Genomic DNA, 19,977 nt, shown 5'->3' on the forward strand with positions numbered 1-19,977 from the left:
GAAAAACCTTCTAGCACAAGGCGTGACAAAATTGCCACACCAATACATCTACACCCTCTAAAAGATCATTAAACCCAACCCTCACACTCTCACTTCATATCTGTCTCTAATGTCCTAACCCCTAACTCATCCATTTCTCTAACTACCTACATCATGTCCTTTTTCACCATTTGTTTTGGTTAATGGCTTTGGAAATTTATGGATTCACAGCACGGTGAATCATAGCCACACAATGATTCATAGAAAACTGCATATCGTCAAGTTGTGCGGTCGGTCAACAACAACATATTTACGAATTACGTGATTCTAATTCATTGCACGTGTTCTGAATCCAGAAACTTTCAAATCTGAAAATCGAAGTAAAATGGTGCAATAACATACTAAACGCTAACATTTTCCTAGTCAAAATTCTCATACATGACGATTAGCTCATCCTTTGAACTCTTCTTGTAGATTTCAATGTAGAGCGTAGAGAAAGTGAAAATGAAAAAATGGGTACCTAAAAGAGTTATGGTTTAGTAATTATAAGAAGAGATATTTAGTTATATACCCATTTTTAGCACTAGTGATATAGATAACCCCTCCACTATTTAATTTCTATAAACAAACCAAAAACAAAAAACAAAAAATGACAATTGGCCATATTCAATTTAATTGTGATTATTAAATTACTTTGATGCCCTATTGAGTTTTTTGGGTTTTTTTAAAATGAGGTTTTAGGGTTGGGATTGTTTTAAGAAAACGATGGCAGCTTTGTAATTTGTAGGAAGTTCGAAGCCTCTTTGTTATGTTGTAAATGAGCTTTGGGTGTGTTTCTAAAGTCCATTTCATGCAGGTTTTTTTTTTATATAAAAAAAATAATAATTTGAGCACCTATATTGAATATAATAGTGAATCTCCCTTAAAAAATGGGTATTCTTGGGACATTAGTAATTTGTTTCGGATGTTAAGAAAATGTTGAAAATATGTGTCCAAAGAAACAAAAGTGTCCGGAGACAATTGTGTGTAAAGACAAATCTTTATTGAATTATATTAGGATTAACTACACTTTAGTCCCTGGAGGTTTAGTGTCAGTATCGAAATGGGCCCTAAGGTTTCAATTCAATCAATTTCATACCCGACATTTCAAAGTATTATCAATTTACACCCGCCGTTACCTTGACCGTCAAAGTCAGACGTTAAATGCTGACGTGGGACCCACCTCATAACCAAATAGCAGTTAGAGAGAGACCAATATGGGACCCACCCACTAACCAATATCAAAAATTAATTTTATATAAAATAATAAAATAAAATAAAATAAACTTTAAAAAAAAACCTAAGAGTTGCAGACCCCAGCCCCTTCTCTTCAATCTCAACTTCGTTGGCTTCCATCCTCTCCATCTCCATAACCATATAATTCCCACTAAAAACAAGCTCAACCCAAATCTCCACCATGGACAGGGCAAAAAAACCCACAACCTCTCCCACAGCTAGTATCGAACCGACCCATTAATGTTGGAGGGCAGTGCAGGAAATGGGAGATGTGGATAGATGCAAAAAGAGCTAGGATGGAGAGGATGGAGAGATGCAGACCCACCATGGATAGATGCAGATATATATATTTTTTTAATTTAAAAAAAAAAAGGATTTGGTTACTGTCATTTTGTTTTGTTTTGATGGTTGAGTGTGTTCTGTGTTTTGGTGATTTGGTTACACCACCCATCCAACCACGTTTTTTCGCCGCCTCTCTCACTTCAAATACTTTACCCAAACAAAACATTTTCCTCTGTAAATCGAAAACAAATACATGGCGCTCTGCAAGCACATGCTTCAAACCGGTGCCAATTTCGCGTTTCTCTACGCCAGCTTCCGACAAAACCTCTACTCGCCTTCTTCGACGAGCAACAATGGATATGGGCTCTTCAGCAGGCAGATTTCGGGACTGGTCAAACCGAAAGGGAATCGCGCATTTCTCGTGGACACTTTGGCTTTGGTTAGGGGTTTGGAGGCCAAAGGCGTGCCGACGAAGCAGGCGGAGGCGATCACAGCTGCGATCACTGAAGTTCTGAACGATAGCTTGGAGAATGTGTCTCATGCTTTTGTTTCCAAAGTGGGAATGCAGAAGGTAAAACTGTTCTCCAACTCTGGTCAGGGTCTGCAACTCTTAAGGTTATTTTATTTTATTTTATTATTTTATATGAAATTAATTTTTGATATTGGTTAGTGGGTGGGTCCCATATTGGTCTCTTTCTAATTGATGTTTGGTTATGAGGTGGGTCCCACGATTACCACGTCAGCATTTAACGTTTGACTTTGACGATCAATGTAACGGCGGGTGTAAATTGGTAATACTTTGAAATGTCGGGTATGAAATTGATTGAATTGAAACCTTAGGGCCCATTTCGATATTGACACTAAATCTCTAGGGACTAAAGTGTAGTTAATCCATTATATTACTAACTATGGGCTTTAAGGATGCAGAAAAAAACTATGAGGTTTGAGAAGTGTTGAAAAAAGGCCTTGAGGATGTATTGGGCTTCCAATATCTAGACACCACAAGATTAGGTCCCAATTCAAATTACCTATCTTTTTCTTTTATGAATACCAGAGATAAGATTTGAACTTGTGACCTTTTTCAATATTAGAGAGAGAAGTACCACTAGACTAATTAATAGTTGGTATCCAAATTAATTATCTATACTATTAGTTACTTTTTATAATGACGGAGTCTGGATTTCACACTAAAGGGGCCCTTCACAAAATTTTAAAAAATCATTCGAATAGGAGTGCTCAAGCGCAAACCGGTTAATAAGTTTGTTTGTTTGTTTTTTTTCCAAACAAAAGAAATCAAAAATCCACTTAGGCCACACTTGGTCCCATACGTTGTTACTTCCTACTTTGGAGACAAAGGATGCAACTTGGTGCGCTGCCTTATTACATTATCGGGGAGTATCCATAAACACCACCTGCTGCAAAAGGCAAGAAAGTGTCTTAATATCAAATATAATGGCCTCCACAGCAACATCAATTGGTCTTTCACCTTTCAGCATTTGCATGAGGAGCCTCGAGTCAGACTCCACTTCCACATGCATCAGCTGAGTCTTCACGCAGGTAAGTAAAGCTTCTTTGATAGCTTTCGCTTCCATAACCAAAGCCATGCTACCCTGTAAACCACCCATACTGCCAGCTAGAAACATCCAACCCGTAATCATCTCGGATTACCCACCCAATACCACCCTTTTGCATCTGCTTCAGCCATGCGCCATCACAGTTAGCCTTTACCCTGCTTTATGCGGGTTTAGTCCACTTGCAGTTGGACCGATCATGTTGCTCAAGTGGTCGGGGCAACTCGTGAATCAATGGTTTCGTTGACGTCTGGGCAACCCTGTACTCTTGCATTTGAGAGTGAAATTGGTCCACATAGTCTCCAAGATCCCAGATGCACCCATAAAAAACAGCACTATTCCTACTCTTTCATAGTCACCATAACCCAAAAACAACACACTGGAGTATCTCTTTACAATGCTCCACCAAACCATACTTCCTTAACAGGCTGTCCTAACTTGTGCGAAAATCAGCTCCTTCAATTTGTGAAACATCAAGCTGCAAAGAACTGGCAAACCAAAACAATCTAGCATACTTGCATTTGAAAAAAAAAAATGCACCTGGGATCCCCTTTCTTGACCACATAGAGCACATGTGTTGTCCACATCCACTCGTTGGCGCCGTAAATTTTCTTTCACCACCAGCGCATTCCGAAAGCCCCTCCACATAAAAGCTCAAGGTTTTGGAGGTGTTGGCAGCCTCCAGATGCTCTTCCAGAAGCTCTTTTGTCCACAATCACCGCTACCTTCGCCCTTGGCTTTCCTTCCTAATTCGCCATTCTTTCGCAAATCAAGTGCGATAGCATACCCAGAGTGCATAGAGTAGCCTCCATGCGCAGTAAAATGCCAGATCATCTTATCTTCACAGCCCCACCTACTAGTAGGTAACAATAAAATCGTTTGGGCCTCCTCACCATTGAAACATCGCATAACTAAGTCTCGTTTCCACGTCTGAGTCTCGGGGTCAATAAGCCCCTGAACCAGGTCTGGCATATCTAGGTGTCTAGAGTAAATTTGGAAAGTCGACGATTTAGGTACCTAGCAATCCTAACATATGTGAACCTTTCTGCCATTACAAATGTGCCATCTCATGCCAGCCTCCAAAATTCGCCGTCCTTGCACAATACCTTTCCATCCCCACGACACTCCGCGTCCACAATTGGCATTCATAAAGTCTGTCGAACGAAAATACTTATTCCGCAGGATATTAGCCAGTAGGGAATCCGGATACATAAGGACCCGCCATCCAATTTTTGCCAGCATAGCTAAGTTAAAGCACATTAGATCACGGAAGCCCATTCCCCTAGCCTGCTTTAGCTAACATAAACCCTGCCAACGAACCTAATGGATACCCTTATGATCCTTATGACCCTTCCACCAATAATTACTAATCCCTCGTTCAATCTCTTTACAGAGATTGATGGGCAACTTAAAACAAGACATGGCATAATTAGGCATGGCTAGGGCACCAACTTTGATCAAAACTTCCTTCCCCGCCTGTGACAAAAATTGTTTCGACCATCCCATAAGTTTGGCGTTGATCTTCTTCCTAACATCCTCAAAAACACGTTGTTTCGATGCACCAAAATCAGCATTAAGCCCTAAATATTTCCCGAACTCATCATTTTACTGCACCCAAATATATCCCTCACCTTCTTGCGTACACGCGCAGGACACTTCTTCCCAGAAAAGATGGAGCTCTTATCAAAGTTAATGCATTGACCAGAACATGCCTCATAGCATACTAGAATATTTTTCAGACAATGAATCTCCTGTTCATCAGTATTGCAAAATATGACAGAGTTGTCTACACAAAACAAGTGTGAGATACTAATCCCCTGGGAATAGAATCTAAAACCATGGAGTGCACCATCCTTCTTGTTCTTTTTTATCAACGCTGATAAGCCTTCAGCACACAACAAAAACAAAAATGGGGATAAAGAATCGGTTAATAAATTAATACGATACTAATTGCTTGGTATAGCCCACTTCATAATATCATTTCATATTGATTAATAATTTATTCATTCATTACAACCATAATTGTCATAAATTTCATATTTTAAAATCGTTGAATATTAATCTCATCATCTACACTATTAAAGACTCAAAAGTTAATAATTTATATTCCAACATAGAGAAGAAATAAAAAAAAAAGTTCATAAATCCCAATGTTAATTAAGGTACCCTACTACGACATGTAAAAATGGAAGGAAAAAATTCACAAAGTTTAAGTTAAACAAAAGAGGAAGAGTGTAAAATAATATCTCGTATATTTGTGTGTTTGCAATACAGAAGAAGGCCAATATATAAAGCCAATAAGACTACCTAAGGAAGGTAATTTAAATCCTAAGTTAAAGGCACTAATTTGTACAAGCCTTAACAGAGAAGTTGACTATTCCTATACAAGGTAACAAATAATGTACAATATATTTTGTAATCTTTCCATATCTTCAATATTCCCCCTCAAGCTGGAGTATGGAGATCAAGAATACCCAGCTTGTTTTTGAGTCGTTGGAATTGATCTTTACCTAAAGACTTGGTAAAGACATCTGCAAATTGCTCCTTTGAAGGAATATAGGCAGTACGTAAAGAACCATTTTGAATCTTCTCTCGAACAACATGACAATCGATCTCAATATGCTTGGTGCGCTCATGATATACTGGATTAGCTGCGATGTATAAAGCAGCTTGGTTGTCACAATAAAGTAAGCTTGGTGTGGTGTGTGACAGACCAAGATCATAAAGTAAATATCGTAACCATTGGAGTTCACAAGTTGCCATAGCCATCGCTCTATATTTTGCTTCAGCTGATGAGCGTGACACAGTATCTTGCTTCTTTGTTTTCCATGAGATAGGACTTTCTCCAAGAAGTACAAAGTAACCTGTAGTCGACCTCCTTGTCATTGGACAGCTAGCCCAATTAGAATCACAGTAGGCTCTCAATTGAAAATTATTAGAAGATGATAACAGAATCCCTTGGCCTGGAGTCCCTTTCAAATAACGTAATAATCGATATGCAGCATCTTTATGAGTTGTATGGGGGCTTTGCATGAATTGGCTCAAAATATGAACTGTAATGAACAATGTCTGGCTTGGTGATGGTGAGATATATCAAGCGACCCACCAATCTTCTATAGGTTTCTGGATTATGTAATAGTTCTCCATCTTCATTGTTTAACTTGAGATTTTGTTCCATGGGGAAGAAAGTAGGACGTGCACCAATAAGACCCGAGTCTTTCAAAATGTCAAGTGCATACTTCCGTTGGCTCAAATACAATCCCTTTGAAGAACGAGACACTTCTATCCCAAGGAAGTATTTTAAATCACCAAGGTCTTTTAAATGAAAACGTTGATGCAACAAATTCTTGATAATTGATATAGTAGTAGCATCGGTACCTGTAATAATAATATCGTCAACATATACAAGCAAGAAAATTGATGACTTCCCTTTGTGACGATAGAAAAGGGAGTAATCTGCTTTAGATTGAGAAAATCCCGCATCAAGTAATGCTTTGGAGAATTTTGCAAACCAACACCGAGAAGCTTGCTTTAATCCATAAAGTGATTTGTTAAGACGGCACACCATATTTCCCCCCTTGCCGTGATAACCTGGAGGGAGCTGCATGTAAACCTCTTCATGTAAATCACCATGAAGAAAGGCATTGTTGACGTCTAATTGTTGAAGACACCAACCCTTGGCAGCGGCCAAAGATAATAAAACACGAACAGTGGTAAGCTTGGCAACAGGAGAAAAAGTTTCATGATAATCAATCCCTTCCATTTGCGTATATCCCTTGGCGACAAGGCGAGCTTTGCATCGTTCAATAGTGCCATCAGAATGCCGTTTTATTTTATAGACCCATTTGCAGCCAATGGCTTTTTTATGAGCAGGCAAGGCCATGAGGGTCCATGTATGATTAGCTTCCAAGGCAGCAAGTTCACTTTGCATAGCTTTACGCCACTCAGGGTATTTAGTGGCTTCATCAAAAGTATTAGGCTCAACAATGGTAGTAATAGAAGCAAGAAAACTTTGATGTTTAATAGAGAATTTGTCATAAGATAAATAATGGGATAAAGGGTACCTGGTGCCATGCGGACCTGAAGTCGAAGAGGTTGCTTGAGATTGGTAGCAGTGATAATCATTAAGGTAACCAGGTGGTTTGCGACTACGAGGAGGAGGAGATGAAGGAGGTGCTATAATGGCAGAGGAAGTATTGGAATTTGTGATGGCTGGTGTAGGTGTTTCGGTGGGAGATGGAGGCAAAAGAGATGGGAGAGAAAGTATGTTGGTTGGTGAGGGAGAAGAAGGTATGTTGGTGGGTTGAGTAGAGGGAGACGTGTTAGTGTCTGGAGTGGCTTGTGTTTTTGGGTTAGATAAATCTGGTGAGGTAAGTGGATGAGCGGAAGCTAAAGGAAGGTGGGAATGTTCAAAATCTGTTGCAGGAATGGGTAAAACACCAGGGAAAGTGTGGTTATTTTGTGATAAATTATAAGGAAAAATAGTTTCGTAAAAAGTGACATCTCTAGAAGTGTAAATTTTCTTTGTTTCAAGATCATATATTTTATAAGCCTTTTGAAAAGGTGGATAACCAATAAAGATACCTAGTTTTGCTCTTTTATCAAATTTATGAGAATGGGGAGACAAGTTATGACCATAACAAAGACAACCAAAAATTCGTAGGTGGGTATAAGAAGGTGCTTTGTTGAAAAGAATTTCATAAGGTGTTTTCCCATGTAAGATTTTGGTGGGTAAACGATTAATTAGATAAGCAGCAGTAAGAACACAATCACCCCAAAAAGAAACAGGTAAATTTGATTGAAAACGAAGGGAACGAGCAATATTTAAAATATGATGATGTTTTCTTTCGACGACACCATTTTGTTGTGGTGTTGCCACACAACTATGTTGATGAATAACACCAAGTGAAGAAAAATATTGGTTCAATGTGTGATTAAAAAATTCAGTTCCATTGTCAGTACGAACTTGACGAATAGAACAATTAAATTGTGTTTTGACCATAGCAAAAAAATGTGGTAAGTAGGTATTAACTTTTGATTTATGCTGCATTAAATAAAGCCAAGTACTATGAGAAAAATCATCAACTATGGTTAAAAAATATTTAGCACCAGAAATTGAAGAAACGGAATAAGGTCCCCAAACATCACAATGTATTAAATCGAAGCAAGCATTTGTTGATATAGAGCTTAAAGGAAAAGAAAGCCGACAATGTTTAGCCAAAGGGCAAATAGTGCAAGCATGATTATTATCAAAAGAAATTTTTGAATTCAAACTTTGTAAATAAGGAAGAGTACACTTGGATGGATGTCCTAAGCGCCAGTGCCACAGACTAAAATTTGGGGAAGAGATAGCGGAATTAGCAATGGAAGGCACATCGGGGGCTAGGTAATAAAGACCAACATGTTCCTTGCCCTTACCAATCAACCTCTTCGAATTCAAGTCCTGCAAAACACAATGATCAGAATAAAAGGTAATGGAGCAATTAAGTAGTTTAGTGATTTTGCTAACAGACAAAAGATTGAATCGAAAATCGGGGACTAGCAAAACATTTTTTAGAGGCAAGGATGGTAAAGGTGTGGCAGAGCCAATATGAGTGATGTTGGATGTTTGTCCTGTTGGCAATTTGATGGGTGCGGTGTTAAGTGTGGTCATGCTTTCTAAAAAATTAGCATCGGAAACCATATGATCTGTGGCACCGGAATCGATGATCCAAGAACCAATATTGAATGATGAATTAAAACATAATGGGTTACTTGCCAGATTGGCTACTGAATTATTTTTACCATAGGGTAACAAGGCAATAAGCTGACTATATTGTTCTGAAGTCAGCAATGGTGTAGCCAATGTGTTGGTAGTCATAGCAGCAAAGGAACTAGTAGAAGCAGTACTCGAAGAAGAATACATGTTCTTCTTCTGACGATGAGATTCAGTGTGCCCTGCAACATCACAAAACTTACAAAGCATATAAGATTTTATGGCAGGATTTTTCCGGCAGCATTGTGGGAATCGAATTAAATCACCCTAGGTCAAATAATTCCTTCCATTTGGGGATTATTTGCCTTAATTGGGAGTTACTCAATTTAATTGGGAGTTACCCAATTAAATTGGCAATTACCTAATTAAAATGGAGATTGATTTGATTCCTACCCCAATTAGGGATTTGATTTAAATCAAATAAATCAAATCCCTAATTAATCAAATCTCGCCTAATCAGGGAGGAATAATTCCTTTCCATCTACGGAATTATTCCTCTGAAACCCTAGCCTCCGAGGCTCCTATAAATACCTAGCTACACACAAGGGTTCAGGTACGTCTAAATTCATACTGAAACTCTGCAGAAATTACCCTTCACAAACCCTAGCCACCATCTTCTTTCTCTCTCTCTCTCACACAAAGCTTCGACCTCCACACACGGCTCCGGCCACCCGGTTTTCCTTGAAACACCCATCCTAACTTAGGCATTGGAGGGCCTTTGGCCAACACCCCCCCGGGTGTGGTCCTTTTACTCCGATCTGTTTTGCAGGGAGAGAGAGGTGTGAAGAAGACGAAGGAATCTTTAGGCGAATATTCTCGTGGGAGGAAATTTGCTCCCAGAAATTGGTGCTTTCATTGAGAGCGCGAAATTATAATCAAAGCGTGCTCCAAATTCATTTTCCACAACTTTTTCCAATCAACCATGGTCGATACAAGACGTTCGAAGAGTAACACCACCACGACGGGCCCGTCTCATGGTTTCGTGGTGGAAGCCTCTCTGCAACCTCACGGAATTGTGGCTGCCAATGCCTTGCGTCCACCCCCAAGCGCTTCGCAGCCACCTCCAACTGTCGGAATTGCAGAACAGCCGCCGCAGACAGCTGCTGGAATTGCAGAACAGCCACCACGTGGTCCTGTGACCTGCATAGCCTTGCAGCTGCAAGCGCCAGCGGCTGGAGCTGCTCTGCCGCGCCCTCCTACTATCGGAACACAGCAGCAGCCACACCACTCAACTGCCAGACTTGCTCCACAGCCCTACGGCTACTTTGACGCCTCCCCTGTCTTGGAGCAGATCCATCCTCTCCCTCCTCTGCCACCACACTTGACGTATGCACCTGTGTACGCGTCTAATGGAGCCCTAGCCCATATGCCATTGGGCCCGATGCACTCATCTGGTCAGGTGGACCTTAACTCACGGGTTGATCAACTTACACAAAGAGTCGACGATCAGAACAACCTGACTGGCCAGCTACTCAGGCAGATCAACTTGAACCAAGGCCCTAACCTTGGACCCCGTGATGAGGAGAGGAGGACACACGAGCATGTCAGCGAGCAGTTCGAGAGGTCCCAAGCTGGTTAGGCAAGGGCAAACGGGCAGGGGAGAAAACGAGATCGTGCTGACGAGATGCAGACATCTGCAAGTCGCACTCTGAGCCGGTCGACGATCCGTTCGAGGTTAGGTCCAAGGACCAATGTACGCGAAAGGCTGGGCCCACAGTCCAATGTCCATGCTCGCTTGGGCCCACAGTCCAATGTCCCCACAAGGAAGTAACCAATCCAGGCTGGGCTCACAAGGAGCTCGAGTGCGTGAGCAATCGCATGACAAGCGCAATGATCGACGCTCACCAGCCCGCTCGAGGACCCACACACGGCAGCAAGCCGTAAAGGACTCCTCAACAGCTCAATCTCCTAATCTGCCCCATGGGCAGAACAACCAAGGGGATCGACCCTTGGGAACCGAGGAGGAAGTTAACCAGCGGCGCTCGAGACACTGAAGACATCGACCCGAACCACTAGCCCTGCGGGCAGAAGATGTCGAGAAGTTAGTGAATGACCGACTCCAAAGTCTCCAAATTAAAGGAAGCACGGATGAGGCCCTGCACAGGGAAATTGATCGAGTCGACTGCTCACCCTTTACAGATGAGGTGGAACGAGCTGCACCGCCGAAGCGGTTCACAACCCCATCCATCACTCCGTTCAAGGGAGACTCCGACCCTAAGAGCCATTTGAGGCACTTTAAGAGTGCCATGATCTTGTACAAGGCTGACGACGCCCTAATGTGCAAAGTGTTCACGATGACTCTACGAGGAGCAGCTTAAGACTGGTTCCCCACTTTATCGCCCACGTCGATAAGCAACTTCAAGGAGTTTGCCCTCATCTTCACAAAGGAGTACACCTCTTATAGGACGGTCAGAAAGCATGCAGACCACCTGTTCAACTTGCACAAGAAACCAGAGGAGTCTCTTCGAGACTACCTCAGACGGTTCAAGGCTGAGAAGGCGAACATCATAGGATGCAATGACCAAGTTGCATCCTCAGCTTTCAAAAAAGGCTTGCCAACCGAACACGAGCTATACCGTGAGCTGGCCATAACTCCAAGCCAAACCTTGGCAGAGGTCTTTGCGACGGCAGAGCGCTATGCACTTTGGGACGATGACCGTATTGCGGCGAAGAAGGCCAGCAAGCAAGCTGATCACCCGACAAGGCAGGCAAGCCAAAAAAGTAACAAGTTTGAGCATAAAGCCCGAGACAAGCGCAGATCTCGGCCCTTGAGGGAGGCTAATAAACAGGAACCTTTACTGAGTTCACTATCCCAATCCACCAGATCCTGGCACAAGTGAAGGACAAGCCGTGGGTGAGGAGACCGCCGCCTCTGAGGGGAGACCCGTCTAATAGGGATGCCAGTAAGTACTGCGCATTCCATGGGGAGCATGGTCATTACACAAACAACTGCAACGCCTGGAAAAGGCACATTGAGGAGCTGGTCAGAGATGGCCATTGCACAGAATTCGTTGCAAAGAAGGCCATCCAGCAGATCGAGGATCGTGATGCGGCTGCCAAGGAACCTCCCCAAAAGGTCATACGGATCAACACCATTCTAGCTGACTCCCAGGAGTCCGGGCTGACCACCAAGGAGCGACTTATATCTCCCAAGTCCTAACTATCGATCCAGTCATTGAAGATTCACCCATCATCGGCTTTCAAAAGAAGGACTTGATCGGGCTTGATCTACCACATAATGATGCCCTAGTCATCTGCATCCAAATTGAACAAGCTGTGATCGAGCGAGTTCATGTGGATGAGGGAAGTGCAGCCAACATCCTGCAACTATCTGTTATCCAACAGATGGGATTGGAGCCCAAGATGAACAAACTTGCTAGGTCACTCACCGGCTTCAATGGGGCCACATCGATCACTGTGGGAACGATTGACCTTGACGTCCACTCACCCCCAGTGGTCTGCTCGCAAACCTTCATGGTCATCGACGAGGTCTCACCCTACAACGGGATTTTGGGCCAACCATGGATCAGCAAGATCGAAGCCATCACATCTGCTCTACACCAGAAGATCCGCTACCCCATCCCTGGAGGCGGTATCTGGCATTTCAACAGTGATCAAGCCATGGCAAGGAGATGCACAGCCCAAGGCCTCAAGATGAGCAAACAACTACAGTTCACACCAGTAATGCAAGCTACTGACGTGGCAGGAAACACTCCCAGCAGACAAGCAAGCCCGAACGGGAAGGGAGTTGCTACATCAAAATAGCAATTAAGGAGCCAGGATCAAGGCGAGGGAATCCGCCCGGAAGACTCCCCTGAAAAGGGTTGGAAGCCTGAGGATGACGTTGAGTTAGTACCCCCTGATCCTGGCCCGCCAGACAAAGAAGCGCAGATCGGCTCGCGCCAGAATCCAAACGAGAAGGATCGAGACGAGGGAATCCGCCCGGAAGGCTCCCTTGAACAAGGTTGGAAGCCTGAGGAAGACGTTGAATTAGTACCCCTCGATCCTGACCAGCCAGATAAAAAAACGCAGATCGGCTCGCGCCTAAGCCTAGACGAGAAGGTGGAGCTGACCACCTTCCTCCAAAGGAACAAAGACATGTTCGCATGGTCGCCATCTGACATGCCCGGCATCGATCCGAACATCATCTGCCACCGACTCCATGTCAACCCTGCCAGCAAACCCGTGGTGCAGAAGAGACGCAACTTCGCTCTCGAGCAAGTTGCGATCATCGAAGCCGAGATCGATAAGCTTCTAGCTGTCGACTTCATTGAAGAGGTCTCCTACTCAGAATGACTGGCCAACGTTGTACTCGTGGCGAAGCAAGAAAAAGGCAAATGGAGAGTTTGTGTCGATTACACCGACCTCAACAAAGCTTGCCCTAAAGACAACTTCCCATTGCCGAGAATCGATCAGCTCGTGGATTCAACTTCCGGCAATCAGCTGCTCAGCTTCATGAACGCCTACTCCGGCTATAATCAAATCCTAATGTACGAAGATGACAAGGCGAAGATTTCTTTCATCATAGAAAGAGGGACCTACTGCTACAAGGTCATGCCTTTTGGGCTGAAGAACGCCGGAGCAACCTACCAAAGGCTCGTGAATAAAATTTTCAAGGAGCAGATCGGCAAGACCATGGAAGTCTACGTGGATGACATGCTGGTCAAAGCCCCTAAGCGAGCAGACCACATCAAGAACCTCACTGAGGCGTTCAGCCTACTCCGCCAGTATCGCATGAAGTTGAATCCAAGTAAGTGCACGTTCGGTGTATCGTCCGGCTGATTCCTGGAATACCTAGTAACTCAACGAGGTATCGAGGCGCACCCACGCCAAATCAAGGTCATTCTCGAGATGAAGTCACCTTCAACAGTAAAGGAAATACAAAGTCTGACGGGCAGAGCAGCGGCCCTCAACCGATTCCTCTCGAGATCCACCGACAAGTGCAGACCATTCTTCAAGGCTTTAAAGAAGGGGCAAAGAGATAAATGGGATGAGGAGTGCGAAGAAGCTTTCCAGAATCTAAAGACTTACCTCACTTCACCTCCTCTGCTCTCGAAGCCAGTTCCTGGTGAAGACTTGTTCGTGTACCTGGCGGTGTCCAACTTAACCGTCAGCTCAGCTCTCATCCGAGAAGAACTGGGGGCCCAACATCCGATATTCTACACGTCAAAAGCCCTTCTCGATGCTGAGACTCGCTACCCAAAATTGGAGAAGCTCATTTTGGCCCTTGTATTTTCTGCGAGAAAGCTACGACCCTACTACCAAGCTCATCGAGTCATCGTCATGACTGACTTTCCTTTGAGGTCAATCCTGAACAGCCCTGACGCGTCTCAACGACTCATGAAGTGGGCTATAGAGCTAAGCCAATACGACCCCCTCTACCGGTCGAAGACTGCAATAAAAGCCCAGGCTTTGGCAGACTTTGTCACAGAATTCACGCCATCGTCTGAAGAAGAGAAGCTGGTCAGCAAAAAGAAGGAAAGTTCGAGAGCAGACAAGACCTCCAATGAACCTGACCAACCCAGAGACATGTGGCAGTTGCGCGTAGACGGAGCGTCGAACCAAAAAGGAGTTGGGGCAGTTGTCGTCATCATCACTCCGGATGGAACCCTGTTGGAGCAAGCTATCACGCTTGGCTTCCCAGCCTCAAACAACGAGGCAGAATACGAGGCATTGCTCGCTGGCTTGCGCTTGGCAAAGGAGCTGTCAATCAAGAAGCTGGCCATCTACTTAGATTCCCAGCTGATCACAAATCAAGCCTCAGGAGAATACATGGCGAAGCACCCAAGGATGATCTTGTACCTTGACAAAGTCCAAGAGCTGTTGAAGGCGTTTCCTACCTTCACCATCCAACAAGTGCCTCGAGCAGAGAATGCGCACGCAGACGCACTGGCGAGCTTAGGATCAGCGCTTGATACCCAGTTCAGACGCTCTATCCCGGTCGAGCACCTTGACCAGCCAAGCATAGAAGAGGCAGAACAGCCAAACTTGATGCAGATCGATGAGGATCCTAGCTGGCAAGACCCTATCATTGACTACCTGGTTAACGAAAACTTACCCAAGGACAAGTCCGAGGCTCGGAAAATCAAACAGAAGGCTGCGAGGTACTACATGAAAGGTGACATGCTTGTTCGCAGATCATACTCTGGCCCTCACCTTACTTGCATCAAGTACCTGCAGACGCTCGAGGTTCTTTGCCAAATACACGACGGCGAATGTGGAAATCACGCTGGGGGTAGATCGCTTGCCCAGAAGGCTTTCAGCACAGGCTACTTCTGGCCTACCATGCGCCAAGACTCCACGGAGTATGCTCAAAGATGTGATCGGTGCCAACGATATAAGCCGATCCTTGGCTTGCCAGCTGAGGAATACCATCCACAGAACAGTCCATAGCCTTTCATGCAATGGGCCATCAACTTGGTAGGACCTATGCCGACAGCACCTGCCAACAAGGAGATGATGATCGTCGCCACGGATTACTTCACCAAATGGATCGAGGCCGAGGCTTTATCCTCTACCAAGGAAGCTGATGTCGAACGATTTATCTGGAAGAACATCATCTGCCAGTTCGGATGCCTGCAGTCGATAGTCACCGATAATGGTACACAGTTCGTGGGTAGGCAGATCACCACAGTCCTTGCGAAGTATGGCATCAAGCAGCACCTGTCAACTCCCAGATACCCCCAAGGCAATGGCCAAGCAGAGGCATCCAACAAGATCGTGCTGGACTGCCTGAAGAAAAGACTGGAAGGCGCAGAAGGAAAATGGGTCGACGAGCTGCCAGGAGTCCTATGGGCTTATCGCACAACCAAAAGGAGGTCAACCGGCGAGACACCATTTTCCCTAGCCTATGGGACAGAAGCAATCATCCCCCCACACATCACAGTCCCTTCCATGAGCATTGAGGTGGGCAGTCTTGACCAAAACTGCAAGCAGATGAAAGTCAACCTTGATCTGCTCGAAGAAGAACGAGAAATGGCCATTGTTCGAGTTGCAACTTACCAACAGTAGCTCACATCATACTACAACAAGAAGGCCATTGTTCGAGCTTCCCAATAGCAGTTGGCATCTTACTACAACAAGAAGGCCATTGTTCGAGTTGCAACTGACCAGCTCGACTCCAAGCAGGCGACGAGCCTCTATCACCTCCATTGCAGACAAGCTGCTCCTCGAAGCACGAACTCAATGGAACCTCCATTGCAAACAAGCTGCTCCTCGAAGCACGAACTCAATGGAGCATTTTTCGAGTGTTATGTCCCCGACATACGCTCGTAGGCGACAAGCCTCACCTCTATTGCAGACAAGCTGCTCCTCGAAGCACGAACTCAATGGAGCATTTTTTGAGTGTTATGTCCCCAACATACGCTCGCAGGCGACAAGTCCCACCTCCATTGCAGACAAACTGCTCCTCGAAGCACGAACTCAATGGAACCTCCATTGCAGACAAGCTGCTCCTTGAAGCACGAACTCAATGGAGCATTTTTTGAGTGTTATGTCCCCGATATACGCTCGCATGCGACAAGCCCCACCTCCATTGCAGAGAAGCTGCTCATCGAAGCACGAACTCAATGGAGCATTTTTCGAGTGTTATGTCCCCGACATATGCTTGCAGACGACAAGCCTCACCTCCATTGCAGACAAGCTGCTCCTCGAAGCACGAACTCAATGGAGCATTTTTTGAGTGTTATGTCCCCGACATACGCTCGCAGGCGACAAGCCCCACCTCCATTGCAGACAAGCTGCTCCTCGAAGCACGGACTCAATGGAACCTCCTTTGCAAACAAGCTGCTCCTCGAAGCACGAACTCAATGGAGCATTTTTTGAGTGTTATATCCCCGACATACGCTCGCAGGCGACAAGCCCCACCTCCATTGCAGACAAGCTGCTCCTCGAAGCACGAACTCAATGGAACCTCCATTGCAGACAAGCTGCTCCTCGAAGCACGAACTCAATGGAGCATTTTTCGAGTGTTATGTCCCCGACATACGCTCGCAGGCGACAAGCCTCACCTCCATTGCAGGCAAGCTGCTCCTCGAAGCACGAACTTAATGGAGCACTTTTCGAGTGTTATGTCCTCGACATACGCTCGCAGGTGACAAGCCTCACCTCCATTGCAGACAAGCTGCTCCTCGAAGCACGAACTCAATGGAGCACTTTTCGAGTGTTATGTCCTCGACATACGCTAGCAGGCGACAAGCCTCACCTCCACTGAAGGCAAGCTACTTCTCGAGTACAAACTTCATGGAGTCTTTTTCAAACGCTATGTCCCCGACATAAGCCTACAGGCGACAAGCCTCACCTCCACTGAAGGCAAGCTACTTCTCGAGTACAAACTTCATGGAGTCTTTTTCGAGCGTTATGTCCCCGGCATACGCTCGTAGGTGACAAACCTTACCTCCATTGCAGGCAAGCTACTTCTCGAGTACAAACTCAATGGAGCCTTTTTCAGGCGCTATGTCCCCAACATACGCCCACAGGCAACAAGCCTCATCTCCACTGAAGGCAAGCTACTTCTCGAGTACAAACTTCATGGAGTCTTTTTCGAGCGCTATGTCCCCGACATACGCCCACAGGCGACAAGCCTTACCTCCACTGAAGGCAAGCTACTTCTCGAGTACAAACTTCATGGAGCCTTTTTCGAGCGCTATGTCCCCGACATATGCCCACAGGCGACAAGCCTTACCTCCACTGAAGGCAAGCTACTTCTCGAGTACAAACTTCATGGAGCCTTTTTCAAGCGCTATGTCCCCGACATACGCCCACAGGCGATAAGCCTTACCTCCACTGAAGGCAAGCTACTTCTCGAGGACAAACTTCATGGATCCTTTTTCAAGCGCTATGTCCCCGACATACGCACACAGGCTACAAGCCTTACCTCCATTGTAGGCAAGCTACTTCTTGAGTACAAACTCAATGGAGTCTCTTTCAAGCACTATGTCTCCGGACATACACTTACAAGATACAATGAGAATTGAAGTTTGAAAGACAACTGAAAATTCCATTACAAAGCTGCCAACCAGCCAAGTTCAACAAGAAATGAACCTGATTCTGCTCAACCGGCATGATCTGCTCGGCAACCCCAGCTGCCTCCTCCTCTGCATCTGCCCTAATCTCATCAGCCGCGCCACCTTTGGCGTCGTCTTCTTGCATTGCAGCTTCATCAGCTACCTGCTCTTCAACTGCTTCTACATCCACAGCATTGAACTGCTCACTTTGAGCAGGGGGCAAGTCAAGATAGAGTTGCTCACCATCTTCATGTTCGAGAGGGCAGCAAGGAGGAGCACCGTTCCTGCAGTCCAAGTATCCCAACTTGTATGCATTAGCAGCAATTTCATGCTTGGATGTCTCCGTGGCTTCAACATGAGTGTCAAACTTGACCAGCAGAGCTCTCACCGACTCCCGGATCGGTAGTTTGTGCAACTGAAGGGCTTTTTGCTCAAGCAGACGACTTTTTATCTCTCTTGGCTACAACTTGCAACATTGAGTCAGCTCCACGCTTGACTGTTCGTGGCTTTGCAGACGAGTCGTGACTGCTGAACAGAGGCGCAATCCTCTCAGTTTGATCCCCGGATCAGTGCAGGCAACCCAAACCTTGCTTCTATGCAGCCTCTTTATAAGGCAGATCACTGGTTTTGGGCAGTTCGACCGGAGACTTGAGCAGAATATCCCGAACCTCCTGTATGCTATTGACATGCTTACTATTCATGCTGACAATGCGCTTGATCCTAGCAAACGAGGCAGGAGCAACTCCCATAAGGACATTCTCAGCAGACGAGACCCTCCTTGAGGAAGATTTGCTCGTGGCAAAAGAAGGTCTCAGCTGCTTTGGCTGTGGAGACGTATTCCTTGATCGTGAGACTGCGACTTCATCGTGGGCAGATCTACAGCTAGACTGCCTAAGCCAAAGTCCAATTGGCAAGTCAAATACCTCCTCAACTCAGGAGCCCAAATCCAAGAAGGAAGCCCAGTTACAGCTGGACAGCCCAACAGATAATTCACATCTCCTACATGCCACCACGTGCCATGCAGAAGCTGGGGGGCATTTGTGGGAACCGAATTAAATCACCCTAGGTCAAATAATTCCTTCCATTTGGGGATTATGTGCCCTAATTGGGAGTTACTCAATTTAATTGGGAGTTACCCAATTAAATTGGCAATTACCTAATTAAAATGGAGATTGATTTGATTCCTACCCCAATTAGGGATTTGATTTAAATCAAATAAATCAAATCCCTAATTAATCAAATCTCGCCTAATCAGGGAGGAATAATTCCTTTCCATCTACGGAATTATTCCTCTGAAACCCTAGCCTCCGAGGCTCCTATAAATACCTAGCTACACACAAGGGTCAGGTACGTCTAAATTCATACTGAAACTCTGCAGAAATTACCCTTCACAAACCCTAGCCACCATCTTCTTTCTCTCTCTCTCACACAAGGCTCCGGCCTCCACACACGGCTCCAGCCACCCGGTTTTCCTTGAAACACCCATCCTAACTTAGGCATTGGAGGGCCTTTGGCCAACACCCCCCGGGTGTGGTCCTTTTACTCCGATCTGTTTTGCAGGGAGAGAGAGGTGCGAAGAAGACGAAGGAATCTTTAGGCGAATATTCTCGTGGGAGGAAATTTGCTCCCACAAGCATGATTGAGAGTGACCATCAAGTTTGCAAAAATTGCAATGATAAAAAGGCTTCTGAGATGATGATTGATTAGCAGCCATGACTGACTGGTCAAGAGATATAGTGATTGTAGGGTGAAGAGAGGCTTGAAAGGAGGTTTAGGGTTTTAACAGAGACCAGTGTAGGCTCTGATACCATGTAAAATAATATCTCGTATATTTGTGTGTTTGCAATACAGAAGAAGGCCAATATATAAAGCCAATAAGACTACCTAAGGAAGGTAATTTAAATCCTAAGTTAAAGGCACTAATTTGTACAAGCCTTAACAGAGAAGTTGACTATTCCTATACAAGGTAACAAATAATGTACAATATATTTTGTAATCTTTCCATATCTTCAATAAAGAGAAAGAGAAGAATTTTTTTTAGGAGTTTTTAGTGCAAGTATTAGAACCTAACCTAGAAGATTTAAGGGGAAATAGAAGAGTGATTAAGAAG

The 19,977-nt window shown here is 44.8% G+C and overlaps 2 protein-coding genes across 2 annotated transcripts; both read left to right on the plus strand.

The window, feature by feature from the left end:
* Positions 1-1,789: 1,789 nt before the first annotated feature.
* On the plus strand, positions 1,790-2,236 carry LOC110751625 (uncharacterized). Its single transcript, XM_021952124.1, has 2 exons — positions 1,790-2,107; positions 2,207-2,236. The coding sequence occupies exons 1-2, from the start codon at positions 1,790-1,792 to the stop codon at positions 2,234-2,236; spliced, it is 348 nt and encodes a 115-aa protein (XP_021807816.1).
* An 11,909-nt stretch (positions 2,237-14,145) lies between these two features.
* Positions 14,146-15,873, plus strand: LOC148295564 (uncharacterized). Its single transcript, XM_088250522.1, has 3 exons — positions 14,146-14,567; positions 14,790-15,188; positions 15,483-15,873. Exons 1-3 carry the CDS (start codon positions 14,146-14,148, stop codon positions 15,871-15,873), a joined length of 1,212 nt encoding a protein of 403 aa, XP_088106648.1.
* The last annotated feature ends 4,104 nt before the right edge of the window (positions 15,874-19,977 follow it).

Source organism: Prunus avium, chromosome 3 (assembly GCF_965620075.1).
Source record: "Prunus avium chromosome 3, drPruAviu1.hap1.1, whole genome shotgun sequence".
NCBI lineage: Eukaryota > Viridiplantae > Streptophyta > Magnoliopsida > Rosales > Rosaceae > Prunus > Prunus avium.